Source organism: Paroedura picta, chromosome 3 (genome assembly GCF_049243985.1).
Source record: "Paroedura picta isolate Pp20150507F chromosome 3, Ppicta_v3.0, whole genome shotgun sequence".
NCBI lineage: Eukaryota > Metazoa > Chordata > Lepidosauria > Squamata > Gekkonidae > Paroedura > Paroedura picta.
The window spans coordinates 100,230,215-100,244,264 of record NC_135371.1 but is presented as its reverse complement, the minus strand read 5'-3'; the positions used below and the strand labels follow the sequence as shown (position 1 = coordinate 100,244,264).

Genomic DNA, 14,050 nt, shown 5'->3' with positions numbered 1-14,050 from the left:
ATACCTCTGGAGAGAAGGACCCCACACAGTCTAATTTATTATATTTATTTATTATATTTATTCTATGGTCACTCTTCTAACTGAATGACCTACAATCCCATCAGGAACTTCTATTGCTGATGATTTATAGGCTTGAACGATGCACATCTCCACATAATCTGTTAAAATGTAGTTTTTTGGCCTAGGAGGGGAACTGTTTGTTTGCCATAGGTTTTGCCCACTCCTTCCTAAATTGTCACTCAAAATAATCTAGCAGGGCTCTGCTCTAGCATAAATACTAGCAGGGGAGTCAGAGTCATTGCAGGTTACCACTGATTTACTCACCCAGAAGATATTTCTGAGGTAAGAATTTCCCTCAAGAAGTGCCATGCAGAAAGTAAGGGCAGGAGAAGAAAAGATAGAGGACAGAGAAGGTAAGTTTTAAGAAAAAATAAGGATTTAAGGTGAAAAAATTTAGTTGGAAAGTTGGGAAAGCCTGATAGCTAAGGAAAACGCTGCTCTCCCTGCCAGAGGCAGGAAAGAATCGGAGCTCTGTGGCATGACATCTACAGGACACAGGAGGGAAAAACAGTGTCTGCCTCTATGAAGTGAAGGATGGAAAATACATGAAAAATGTATTCTGCCTCTTGGAGATAAGTTCTTGTTTTTCCTGGTGCAGGTGCAGGTCTACATTGACAAATGTGTGGCTGCTTTCCCAGATGAGGCCTCCCAGGTGCATTACATGGGTTTTTTCCTGGAGAAAGATGCTGCTGACTGGTACGTGGGCCTCTACAAGCCTCAGAGCTACAGGATATTGATCTGTTCATGCAAGCTCTGCAAGGGCACTTTGAGGGTCCACTTTAGTCTGATCTGGTCTGGGAACAGGTATGCAACCTTCATCAGCGAATGAAGCATATGCTGGTTTAGCATTGCCTGGCAGCTATGATCTACGATTCGAAAGAGAAGACCAAGATCCAGTATTTCTGGAAGGGACTGTGCCCCAAGCTCCTATGCCAGTACATGTAGCATGAACACTCATGGAGTGGATATGCCTAGCTGGTGAGATGGAGGCCCATTTCCAAGTAGTCAAGATAGTGGAGGCCCACCATGTAGATGAGATTGCTGAGAGGCACGCCGAGGCAGCCCAGCATAATGGACTCCGTTTCCTCTAACCACGGAGGCAATCAAATGCTTCCAATGCCAGAAGCAGGGATTGTGCCTCAGGTGCAGAAGAACCAGTCACTTCCTCACCGAATGCCCATCCAAGAGGGGGCCAAACTCACTGCCAGGTGTAGCCCAGGTGTGCCAAAGACCCAGACCACCCCAGGGAGCACAAAGTTCCCATGCAAGGTTTGAGAGCAGCTGGTCAGAATGCTCCTAAGTCCACAGGTTGAGCACCCTAGCCTTCAGATAACTCAGGGGATGAAACTTCTGCAATGCCCAAGCCAGCAGGAAATGGGGCTGGGGCACACAGAACATGCTCCCATCTTTTTAAAAATCTATCCCCCAGCAAGGAGGACCCTGGAGTATTTTTCATCCTTAACATCATCTTCCTTGAAACTTTTTAATCAGCAGAATGACTGGGCCGACCTAATCCCTTTTGCTGAATTTGCTTACAATAACTTGGTCATGATGGTCAGTTCATAGTCTGGGGAAGAGTGCTTGCACTCAAAAGCTCACACGTTGAATAAATCTTTGTTGGTCTTAAAGGTGCTACTGGACTCTGATTTTTTTGGTCCATGCTAGTACTGGGATGCCTTCCTTTGAGGTAGTCTGTGGCACCAACATCCTGGCAGGTCCTGACTAGACTTCCAATCTGGATAGCCCCCGTGATCTGAAAGCATGGGCCACTCATATGCAAAGTGCCTGGCTAGCTATTGTGTCCACTTTAGAGACTACAAAGGCTGACTATAGACTCCAGGCTGACAAGAAATTGCTCCCAGAGCCCTTCTGACATGTGGGGGATAGAACTGATTTATACAATAAGCACCTTCGCTGCCAGCCACCATCTTCACTGCCAGCCACCATTTGCTTGCCCATTTACAGTTTCTCATCTAATTAATGATGTCACTGTTGAACTTTCACTCCCTGTAACTGATAAGAATATTTATCCTGTTTTCTAATGCAGCATGTTCCACTGCGCCCTGGACCCTCATGAATGGCATGTGGTCCCCAATGCTCCCATTCCCAATTATATAGATGAATACACTCACTACAAATTCAACAAGATATTGGATTCTACAATGCATCATGGAAAACTCTAATACCTGGTTGACTGGAAAGAATTTCATGTGGGGGACCGGGAGTGGATAGACAGTTCCAAGAGAGGGTCCCAAAGTTGGTTCGACATTTTCACTCTGCATACCCCCTGAAACCCAATGCCTTGGTGGTGGGAGGATAAATTTGAGGTGGAGGGATGTCAAAATGCTGTGCTTCTGCCATCTGTTTTGGTTCTGTTTGATGTGTACATCTAGTTTGATGTGTAGATCCACAGAGTTTATTGCACCCACCTTTCTTCCCTTACTTCTCCCTTTCACACATTTCCCCCATCCATCTTCCTTGTCTCTGAAATACAGTGCTGTGGCCTTGAATACCTCGATACCTGCCTAGACTGTACCCTTTCAAAATCTACTGTGTCTCTTGGATTCTCAAAGGAGGGGGTGTGAGTGAAGTGGTTATATGCTGTACCTGTTATATTGTACTCCGGTTCCAACAAGGTGCTTGTCAGGTTAACTTTCTTGCTTTAAAATAAATGCATCTTTTGCATCAAGTCACAGACTGAGTTTTCTGGCCAACTAATGAAACTTGACAGGAGTCTCCCATCCAATATTAGTCAGGGCTGACCCTGCTTAATTTCTGAGATCTGTTTAGCCTGGGCTATCCAGGTCAGGTGACAATATTTCTTCTCTCTATCCATATTCGATTATGCAGGATGATTTCCAAATAGGTCTGAGCCGTAGCATCTCTCTAATGAGTTTTTTTCACATTAATTTTTGCAGACATCCATCTATTATTAACTAGAAAGACTGAGAAGATGGAATAAATTTCTCACATTACCTCTTCCTGCTTTGCTCTTCCATTTTGCTGTAAAACAGGTCAAGACCAAATTCTTGACTTCACTCAATAACAGCTTAGGGCTAGAAGGGACCAATTACCAATTGAACTTTAAACTGTGTACCTTGTTCACATTTCTTTGTTACATATTCCGCTTTGCACTGCTCATTTTCGATGCACTGTCCATTTAATGGATTGCAGTTGTCAGTCCCATTACAGGTGCATAATCTGCCACATTTAGGACCAAAATATCCTGGTGTACAAGCTACCAAAACAGAGTTGTGATGGTTAGAAGGTATGTTTCTTTTACAAGACATAAGCACTTTTGTATATTATGATACTCTGTATATATAAAACAGGGTTGCACTTACCTTTATCTGTTGTTCATCAAGTGGTCTTCTGCACAGTCACACATGGGATCTGAATCTTTACAGGGTCTGCCACGAAGAAAGAACTAGATAGCTTAGTAAATTTCTAGAAGATCCCAAAAGTGCTCACCCCCCCCCAGAGATTTTCCCACCTAAAGTCAGGTGATGTGGGAGGGGTTAGCACTCTTCCCTCAGTCCTTTCTCCTCACTGACATAACACAGAACAATCAATATGGGAATCGAGGGAGGGTTGTGTGACTGCACAGAAGACCACTCGATGGACAACAGTTATAGGTAAGTGCAACCTTGCTTTCATCTTAGTGGTATCTGAGCAGTCCCACATGGGAAACTAGCAAGATCACTCACCATGGAGGCAAGTGTGGTCTATGTGCAGAGTATTGATTATAACAGCCTTTTACCCACTGCTGTTTCCTTTGTAGAATCTATACCCAGAGAGTAATAGCGGACAAAGTTGCTCGGTGTGGACCAGGTGGCTTCCCTACAGAAGTCCGTCATTGGCAGCCCTGCAGCCAAGGCTGCAGAAGATGCCTGTGGCCAACTTATAAGGTCAGCGGACAATCAAGCCTTTCAGAGCTATAGGCTTAATAGCCTATACAATCCATGAACAATCCATCTAGAGATTGTATGTGATGAAGCTGGTTTGCCCTTATTCACACCATGAAAGCAGACAAAAAGATCTTCATCCTTTCTAAAGTCTTTAGTCATGTCAACATAAAAAAAGAACAGCTCTCTGGATGTCTAATGTGTGTAGTTGTCTCTCAAACAACTCTAGATTTGAAAAAAAATTCAGGTAAGGCTGTAGTTTGGCCAGAATGAAATTTAGAGATGACCTGAGACAAAAAGGATACACAGGAATGGAGCAGCACCTTGTCCCTGAAAATCTAAAGGGGGGGTTCTGACAAAATGGTAGTGAACTCCCCCACTCTGTGTGCTGAGGTTATTGCAACTAGACAATAATGACAAATCCACCTGAGCTATTGGTTCAAAGGTTTATGGGTAAGTTTTGAATATACCAAAGATAAACTCCATTGAGCGATAACAGGAGAAACTGTGTGTGTGTGTGTGTGTGTGTGTGTGTGTGGAGAGAACAGATTCTTCAAACCCTTCTGAAACATAATAGTCAAACAATGTGAAAAAACAGATTTGCCATCTATTGGTTCACGTGAGGCTGATATTAAGGCCAAATGCACCTTAATAGATGAATTAGCAAGCGCAGAGTCTTTAAAGTTACACAAATACTCAAATACGCTGTGTAGAGTATAAGAAAATGGAACAGCCTCTTTTGTGGTAGCCCAATTAACAAAAGTTCCCCATTTTGCAGCATAGAAGCCCCTGGTAATTGGGTGCCTTGCAGCTTCCAAAATGTCTCGCATCCTATCTATGCTGTCATATTCTCAGCCATGCTGTGAGATGGAGTTGTTGATGATTGGGGTGTGGGTGATGTCCCTAGTGAAGCAAGTCCTTGTAAGGGACCAGGTGAATGATATAGGGCGAGATGATATAGGGATGGGGATGTCTTTTAGGTCCAGAAAGGCACCACTACTGTGCAATTGGATATGTCTGTGGAGATCTTGGTGACCACCCTGCTTATGAGACTGAATGGTATGAAGGCATATAAATGCTATACAGTCCATCATCTGAGGAAGGCATCCCCCAACAAGGTAGGATCAAGACCTGTTCTTGAGCAGAACTGAGGACACTTTGTATTTTTGCTGGTTCTGAACAGCCCTATGTTGGGGTGAAAAATGAGAGGATATATCTTGAATTTATTGACCACTCCTTGACTTGGTTGTGGACTTGGTATTCAACTTTCCCACAATATGAACAGTGGACAAATGGGTCCCATTGGCAATTGCCCAGTGCCAAATGTTGGTATCTGCCCAACATAACCTGGCTGAGTGTGTCTCCCTAGCCACATTGTCAGTTGTGATGAGAACTCATGAATAGCCTCACTTTAGGTGTGACCGCTGTGGTGGAAGCCATATGACCTACTAGTTTCTGCATGTCCAGTGTACACAGTAAACAATAAGAACTATTCATTCGCACTAGGGAGAAGAGCAGTGTAGTCCTTGCAAATGGTAGAAATGCTGACCCTCTCTGCACCCAACAGAGCTCCTATAAACTCTAGGGAATGGGTAGCAGCCAACTGAGATTTTTCCCAATTTAACACAAACCCCAACAATCAAAGTCAGGTAATGCATCTAGACACAGAGGACGTGAGGTCCTGGTTGGAATGGCCCACAAGGAGCCAGTCATCCAAGTAGGGGTAAAGTAGTATTCCTTGTTTATGCAGGTGAGTTACGTAATCTTCATGAAAACCCTTGGAGTAAATGCCAATCCTGTATTCATAGTGGTAGCCTCCTGCACAAAAATAGAGATGCTTGGTGCAGGACATATGGATGCCGATAGGAATGTACATGTTCTTCAAGTCGAATTTTGCAAACCGTCAGTCTCCCAAAAGTAGGGGTATCAGTTCACCCGGATCTAGTGTTCTAATTACATAAATCAACCTGTTCAAGGCATTTATCCAAAATGGCCCTTTTACCCCAATCCTTCTTGTCAACCAAGAAATATTTGGAGGGCCCTACTGACACTATGTCCCCCTTGTCTAAGCCATTTTGGCGATATACTGGGTACACCTTGAATAAGGCCATTAGAAGTATATTATTAATCATTTCTTTGTTCTTTTAATATTTAAATTTTTCTCACCAAAGAAGAATAACTGAGGTTAATTCCTCATACTAGCTAGCTAGTTCCATTCCCTCATGGCTGCAAAGAAAGGACTTATGGAAGAGTGCTAACTCCTTACATATAATCTAACTTTAGGCAGGAACGTCTCTCTCCTTGAGGGGAGGGATGAGCACTTTTGACATCTTCTAGAAATGTATCAAGCTGGCTAGTTCTTTCTCCATGGCAGGCCCTGCGATGATACAGATCCCACATGAGACCGCACAGAAATCATGAAGATGAATATATTGTATTTGTGTTATATATAATGTATATAGTGTATATAAAGCTATTTTGTAGATAATATTATTCTGTTATATTGGCGGCACAGAGGAAGTTAGGTATAAGCAGAATTATCATAAGTGCAGATTTTCATGTCACCTTTTGTGATGGAATTGTTGAAAACAAAAAAAGGTGTTTCTCAATAATAACAAAAGCAAAAATAATAATTTTGGTTCATCATCAGATTTAAGAATGCAATTCCCTCTGCAGCAGCATATGCTTATCCTTCTTTCAAGGTGATATAAAGATACCCTATTGCAATAAATTATAATAGGAAAATTGGAAAATACAGTAGTAACAGGTAGCTGCTTCCTTAAAATTCCAAGCTACAGTTGCAGAATAGTTATGATCATGCTGTCACTTGAACAAAACATAACCTAGAACAGGGCTAACTGAAATATTATAAACCTCAGCAATGGATCCTTCAGGTACAATAGTTCTGCAACAGTTGTCAGAAATCTATGACTCCAGAGCCAAATGTGGCTCAATATGGAACCAAATATGGCCAAAACAACCAAAACAAAATCTTTAAATTAAGATAAATTGGAGGTCTAGATGGGATGCTAAAATAGCCAGTATATGGAAGGAGTGGCAGGCAAAGATTTCTATGAGGCTAAAGGGCTTCTTAGTGATGCTTAACAGCAATGAGAACGGTAAACATTTGTCAGTAACTGAAGTGCAATCCATGCACAGATTTATGCCAGTGCCATAAAAGACGCATGGAGATCCTGTTTATACTTATTACTTACTTTATACTCCTTACCTACTTATTATTATTATTATTATCATTATTATTATTATCATTATTATTATTTGGATTTATTTCCCGCCACTCCCTGTAAGCTCGTGGTGGGTCACAACAGTCCTATCCCCATTAAAATACCCATTAAAAGACTTTAAAAACAATCCTAACATAGCAGAAGCTCTCATTATTCCCACCCCTGCTATCAGAGCGGCAGGGAGGGTGGGGAGGAGGTCTAACTTGCTAGGTCCGGGAGGTGGGGGAATACTGGCACTTGTTCGCTGACCCTGGCCTCAACCGAAAACCTGGCGGAAGAGCTCCGTCTTGCAGGCCCTGCGGAAAACTGGTAAATCCTGCAGGGCCCGCAGCTCACCCGGGAGCTCATTCCACCAGGTAGGGGCCAGGACCGAAAAGGCCCTGGCCCTGGTCGAGGCCAGACACACTTCTCTAGGGCCAGGAACGATCTGGAGATTCTCCCCCGCTGAGCGTAAAGCCCTGCGGGGGATATAGGGCGGTAGGCGGTCCCTCAGGTATGTGGGTCCCAACCCGCGTATAGCCTTAAAGGTCAAAACCAGAACCTTGAACCTGATCCGGGCAGCAATTGGCAACCAATGCAGCTGCCTCAGCACAGGCTGGATATGGGCCCTCCAAGGTGTACCAGTGAGGACCCGAGCAGCTGCGTTTTGCACTAGCTGGAGTTTCCGGATCAGAGACAAGGGTAGGCCGGCATAGAGCGAGTTACAGAAATCTATTCTGGAGGTGACTGTCGCATGGATCACTGTAGCCAAGTGGTCAGGGGACAGGTAGGGCGCTAGTAGTTGGGCCTGGCGAAGATAGAAAAACGCCTGACCCGCTACAGTCTTGACCTGAGCCTCCATAGTCAGGGAGGTATCGATGGTCACCCCCAAATTCCTGGCCTGGGGCGTGATAGTAAGTTGCGTTCCTGACAGGGTGGGTAAGTGCGCTGCCTGGTCCTGCCCTCTGCCTCCCAGCCACAGGACCTCCGTCTTGGAGGGGTTGAGTTTCAGGCGAGTCTGCTCGAACCATTCAGTCACTGCTTCCAAACATCTGGCGAATGGTTCCGGGGGGGAGTCTGGACAGCCGTCCATGAGGAGATAGAGCTTACTTATGTGTTTAGCTCTACCAGAGCAGGAAATATACCTCATAGATATGTTAACTGTATTTTTCAGGTATATTTTGGCTTCCCTAATATATCCAGGCTTACACAGGAAAGTTTTTTTAAAAATCAAAGGAACTGAATCAACCCAAGGATTTCTATCCTATGTTTGAAGACCATAGTAAATAACAGATGTAGGATCTCTTTTGATTGTTCAAGTAACATGATCCCATAGTTTGAATCATATTTTCAATTGGCTACCTCAAAAAATCAGGTCACTCCCATGAATTTACCCTGCAATCAGCAGTGTTTCTCCCTGGTGAAAACAACCCTCTACTAACACAAGTCCTTTGCAAGTGCCCATCATTTAAGCAGGATATCCTCACATATTAGAAGAAATAATCATCATCAGCAGAACTGGTATGCCCTGGTTTCCTGAAGCACTTGGCTAGCCACTGTTGGAAACAAAATTAGAAGAACTACTGGGCTAATTCAGGATAAGACTTCCCACTAAATCATGAAGACCTGCTTTAGGGAGAAAATATGAAATTATGAATGCAAAAAGAGTTCTTCAAATGCCTGATGGGATGTGTTTTCTGTATGTGTTTTCTGAAAAAGTATGTGTTTTCTGGCATACATACCAGTTTTCAAATATGCTGTATATCCAGTTGCAGAGGATCCATTGACAAGTACCAGTCGCTTTGCAAGAAAAGTTGTGTAGACATTTTTTATCCTTTGAACTGCAGTGCAGAGTTTTGTTTGGAATCTACAAAGCTGAAGGGCTTCATTTAAAGATGAGTGATTTTCTGCTGTATCAACATCTCCAACACTAACAAGATAATACCCATCAAACTTGCGGAAATCCATAATGTCTAGAACATGAATATAGTTGGTTTAGACAGTTAATCATATAGTTTACAGGCCTGTCTTAATTCAGATTTGTTTTAAAATGTCTTTAATGCAAACTGAATTTCCTGAGAGGGTGGAAAACAAATATAATTATAAATAAATACATAAGAATAAATAAGTCCTGCTGAATTGGAACAGACAGAGCAAAAGGAAATTGAAAAATCAGATGGACAACATCTCTATGTGCAGTGGAAAATTGCAAACAACATGCAAAATGTAGCTGCAAGACAGACTACAGCAAAGTGGAAGTGCTTCCACAGTGGTTTTGAGTATATAGCATTACATAGTTGTACAGGCCTGGATTACAATTTCATTATATAAGATTATTATGAACTGTTTTCGTTATGTGTTAAGTAGTTCCTCTCTTGAAATGATCCTTTTTTATAACATTCTGATTATTATCATTTGGAATGGTCAGCTATAGTATGGTTTAAACTGCTGGCATCTTCTTGTGACTCTTTAAAACTATTCTTATTCTGCAGAGTAAAATTTGTGCAGAGTTTGAATCCTGTATCATTCATTTGAATGATAATTCCTATCATCTGTTTCACAATTGTACTGGTTATCACATTGCTTCTGAACAAGGAACTGGTTTTAAATTAAAAGCCATTCACAAGCTGGGACCCACTTTTCACATGCCAGCCAAAATCAGGACAGTGGCTTGGATCCTGCTTAGAATTTCTATGGGTGCAAGGGAAAGGCAATGTTTGTCAATTCCTCCTTCCTATGACAGCTCAGAATTGCTTCCCCCTGCCCGTATGCTATTCCTGAAGGATGGTAGACACCAGGAATAGCTTGAAAGAATGAGGGTCTCCAGTGGGAGGAGGTAATCAGCCAAAATCAGCCCCCTCCCATCTCCTGTAGAAAATCTAGACAGGATTCAAGCCAGAAAACCCTGTCAAGGGTGACATCATTTCAACCAGTGAGAACTGTGATGACAATGAGTAGGTGTCATAAACTCACACTTTCTGAAATCATCTCTATGGAGCTTTCAGACTTTTGCAAGGGAAGTACAGTGTTTCTTTTTTTGACTGGAATTGAGTTAAGTGAGGGTTGTTATTGTTCTTTTAAAAATTATTTCTCTGATTTGTATACACATGTTTGAACAAATAAAAACTGTAACTCAAATGTATATTATATCAGTGATATTGTTACTGGTTTTATTAGATTAACCACTTCGAGTCTGAGGGGAAATGACAGATATATTTTAAATAAATAAATACACACATCTGAACACCGCCCGTGGCGCCACGGGCGCCACGGACTAAATAAAAGAGTAAGGCGTTCTGGGGCGGGATGTGTCCGGGATGAGGAAGGGTCCGGATTGGACCCTTCCTCATGACAGACAATCGGAGGGAACAATCGGCAGGCGCGAAGCGCCTGCCGATTGCTCCCTCTGATTCCCAGCCCCAGCAACTGCGAGCCGCGCGCAGCGCGGCTTGCAGTTGCTCCTGGCCTGACGCCCGAGGGAACCCACGCAGGCCGCAGCCCCCGCGCACCACCCCCTCGCCCCCAACTTACAATGGTCTCCGCCGTCCTCGCAGCCGCTCCCGGCCAACAAGGTTCCAGGAAGAAACAGTCCACCAGCGGCCCTGCCAGCAAGCGGCCCAATGTGCGGGCGCGGCTCGCGGGCGCGGCCCGGGCGCGGCTCGCGGGCGCGGCCCGGGCGCGGCCCGCGGGCGCGGCCCGGGCGCGGCTCGCGGGCGCGGCCCGGGCGCGGCGTGCGGCCGCGGCTCGTGGGCGCGGCCCGGGCGCGGCGCGCGGCCGCGGCTCACGGGCGCGGCCCGGGCGCGGCGCGCGGCCGCGGCTCGCGGGCGCGGCCCGGGCGCGGCTCGCGGGCGCGGCCCGGGCGCGGCTCGCGGGCGCGGCCCGAGCCGGTCCCCAGCAGACTGACGGCGGCCCCCAGCAGACTGACGGCGGTCCCCAAGGTCAGTTTCTAGCGCCCGCTGTATTCGGCATACAGCGGGCTTAATTACTAGTCCTTACATATGAAAGTATGTAAAAGAAAGATAATGGTAATAAAAAGGAAAAAAAGAGGATTTTGAAGTCTTAAACAAAGGAAAACTTCATGAGTTCTACACAGATCCGGTTTCCTGTCCAAAATTGATCTTAGAAAACATGCAGTCAGAAGACAGCCCTGTCTTCCTACCAGGGTCTACATGGATCTTTTTACCCGCTTCTAGTCCGAATAAATCCCTGCCATCTACACTGAATTTAATTTCCACTATGATCTTGGGCACTTTACGTTTTCCCTCTGCAACATGCATGATTGATCCAGAGTGACCCTGCCTTTCCCCCATGATATCCAGAAGTGAATATAACCCTCAATATTTCAAAAATCGGCATCAGTAAATGCTTTTTACTTTTTGATTTTTACTTTTTGCGAACTAACTTCCTGCCTCGTGCCCCCAACACTGTAGCAGCAAAGCAGTCTTCCTTGATTGGCCAGGGTGTCAGTTAAAAGATTTCCTGGTACCCAGTTGCATGGCTTATTTTAAAGTGCGCTCCAGGAGCCCTAACGTCTCTCAGCAGAGATTTGACTCTTGGATTTATTCCCCCTCCTCTGCTGTCTCCAATCTCCCCTTAAGAAAAGAAAGAGACTCCTGCTGTGCTTGGCTTCCCTTCCCGCTCTGAGCTTTCCCAATCGAGCACAGAACACTTTCTGTTTCGATGGGGGGAGAGGGATAGAGGAAGATCAGAGTTCAAATTGATTTGAATTCAGAATGATCCACAATGGAAAAAACAAAGTAAGTGCAGAATCAGCTCAGGAAGCAATGCTGATTTTATGAACTTAAACAGATTGTGAGTGGGTGGGCAAGAAGTGATGTGCCAATGTTCATCTCTTGTGGCCCTTTCCTGCATACCCAGGGAATTGCTAATCGCTACTGTTTGATGGTAGGTGAATTTCCAGGCTGGATTATGGAGAATTTTGGTGGAGGGATCACTTGGAATACTGAGGTCACTGTGGATGGGCAGGTAGTTGTGAGTTCCTGCACTGTGCAGAGGGTTGGACTCTATGACCCTGGAGGTCCCCTCCCAAATCTATGATTCTATCGTGAATATACAATTTACTCTCTGGAAATAAAAGAGAGAACAGCACTGCATAAAAATAGTTTTCATAACATCTCATATATTTTATTGACAGAACTGCTTCAAGCAACCAAGAGGGCTCTAATCACTGCAGAGTTGCAAACCTAAATACCAAAACAGGCCACACAACAGATCTATATAGAGGCATACAGTATCGGCTGTTCTATTTTGAGTTCTTTTCCTAATTATCCCCCGCATGGAGCTTGCTGTACACTGAGTGGATATTTATATCAAGTTTTCCACTACAAGCCAAAGATCTCTCAGCCAGTTCAGACTCCAACTTATATCGAAAATTATAAATTTGTTCCAATGTGCTTCAACTACACTGAACTACATTAGCTTTGTGAATGCCCACTCACCCAATATGGTGAGATCCTCTTAGAGCTCTTTTCAATCAACCTTTGTTCTCACTATCCTGAATAATTTAGTGTTACCTATGGGACCCCATTCCTCACTTAACTCCATTGTAACAAATGTCCACTTATTCCTACTATTTGCTACCTGTCATTTAGTCATTTTTTTATCCATAAAAGGGCTTCTTATCCATGTCTGAGCTTACACAGGAGTCTTTGGTGTCCTTGTCAAAAGCCTTTGGGAAGTTAAAATATATAATGTCTACTGGATAACCTTTACTATTATGCTTTTTTACCTGCTCAAAGACCTTCACAAGTCTGATGGGACAAGGCTTCCCTTTGAGGCCATTTGGCAATGTAGCCAGTTTTAGTGACAACCTCTATACACCTGTTAGCAGAGCAACAATTTTGCATTTAACTTTAAGGTAAAGGACCTGGGAGCACAGGTTGTATTTTCAGCAGTCCTTCCTGTAAGTGGTCGTGGCTTAGGAAGAGAGAGAAAAATCATGCAAGTAAATGACTGGCTACGTCACCAGTGTTGTCGGGAAAGGTTTGGATATCTGGATCATGGTCTAAGATGTCAATATGAGGGGCTACTATCAGGAGACGGTGTGCACCTCACAAGAGACGGAAAGTATTTTTGAGAGAACCCTTGCAAACCTGGTGAAGAGGGCTTTAAACTAGATCCAAAGGGGGAGCGAGACGTAAATTCTGAACTTGGTGTGATGGTAAGAACTCAAGATGAGAAGAGTGCAAATCTATAGGGGATGGCAAATAAGCAGGGAACTACTTGCAAGGAAGTTCAAAAAACAAAACCATGGGGCACACAAGGAATACATTACAATGTCTCTACACTAATACACAGAGTATGGGAAACAAGCAAGAAGAACTAGTAGTCCTAACAGAGGAAGGAGGTATGACCTAATAGGAATCACAGATACTTTGTGGTGGGATAATACTCACAACTGGAATACTAGAATTGAGGGGTACAATCTATTCAAAAGGGACAGACAAGAAAAGAAGGGGGGAGGTGTAGCAATATATGTTAAGAATCTTTATACTTGTGAAGAAATACAGGTAACTGAAAGTTCAGTTGAGTGTATTTTAAGGTTACCAGATTTTAACATTGGTAAAGCGGGACACCAGTGACCGGGGGGGTTCTTGATTAAAAATTTGGTCTATATGGAGCAACAAAAATTTTCATAGAATTCATAGAACGCAAAAATAGTATTGTAATATATATATTTTAATTTCAACATAAGTAAAATTTGCCATGTGCCCCCAAATGTCCCTCCAAAAGTGGGACAACCTGGTCACCTTAGTGTATTTGGGTAAATGTAAAAGAAGTAAGAAATGAGAGTGGTATTATTGTGGGGGTCTGCTATAGACCACCAAGCCAGTCAGAGAA

General features: G+C 43.9%; 1 protein-coding gene and 2 long non-coding RNA genes across 4 annotated transcripts in view; 2 read left to right on the top strand and 1 right to left on the bottom strand.

Annotated features, from left to right (window-relative positions):
- The window catches only part of LOC143832485 (uncharacterized), a 172,868-nt gene that overhangs the window by 21,193 nt on the left and 137,625 nt on the right, over window positions 1-14,050 (bottom strand). For both annotated transcript variants that reach the window (XM_077326985.1, XM_077326986.1), the window contains 2 exons: window positions 8,932-9,162; window positions 3,158-3,298 (listed from right to left, as the gene is read on the bottom strand). In XM_077326985.1, the coding sequence (XP_077183100.1) occupies window positions 3,158-3,298; window positions 8,932-9,162 (372 nt within the window). The remainder of the gene's footprint in view (window positions 1-3,157; window positions 3,299-8,931; window positions 9,163-14,050) is intronic.
- Window positions 1-14,050, top strand: part of LOC143832491 (uncharacterized) — a 103,826-nt gene that overhangs the window by 53,376 nt on the left and 36,400 nt on the right. The window lies entirely within an intron of this gene.
- LOC143832492 (uncharacterized) lies at window positions 166-2,741 on the top strand. The gene is made up of 3 exons (XR_013229286.1): window positions 166-413; window positions 659-864; window positions 2,108-2,741. It is a non-coding gene; the product is annotated as an uncharacterized LOC143832492 (long non-coding RNA).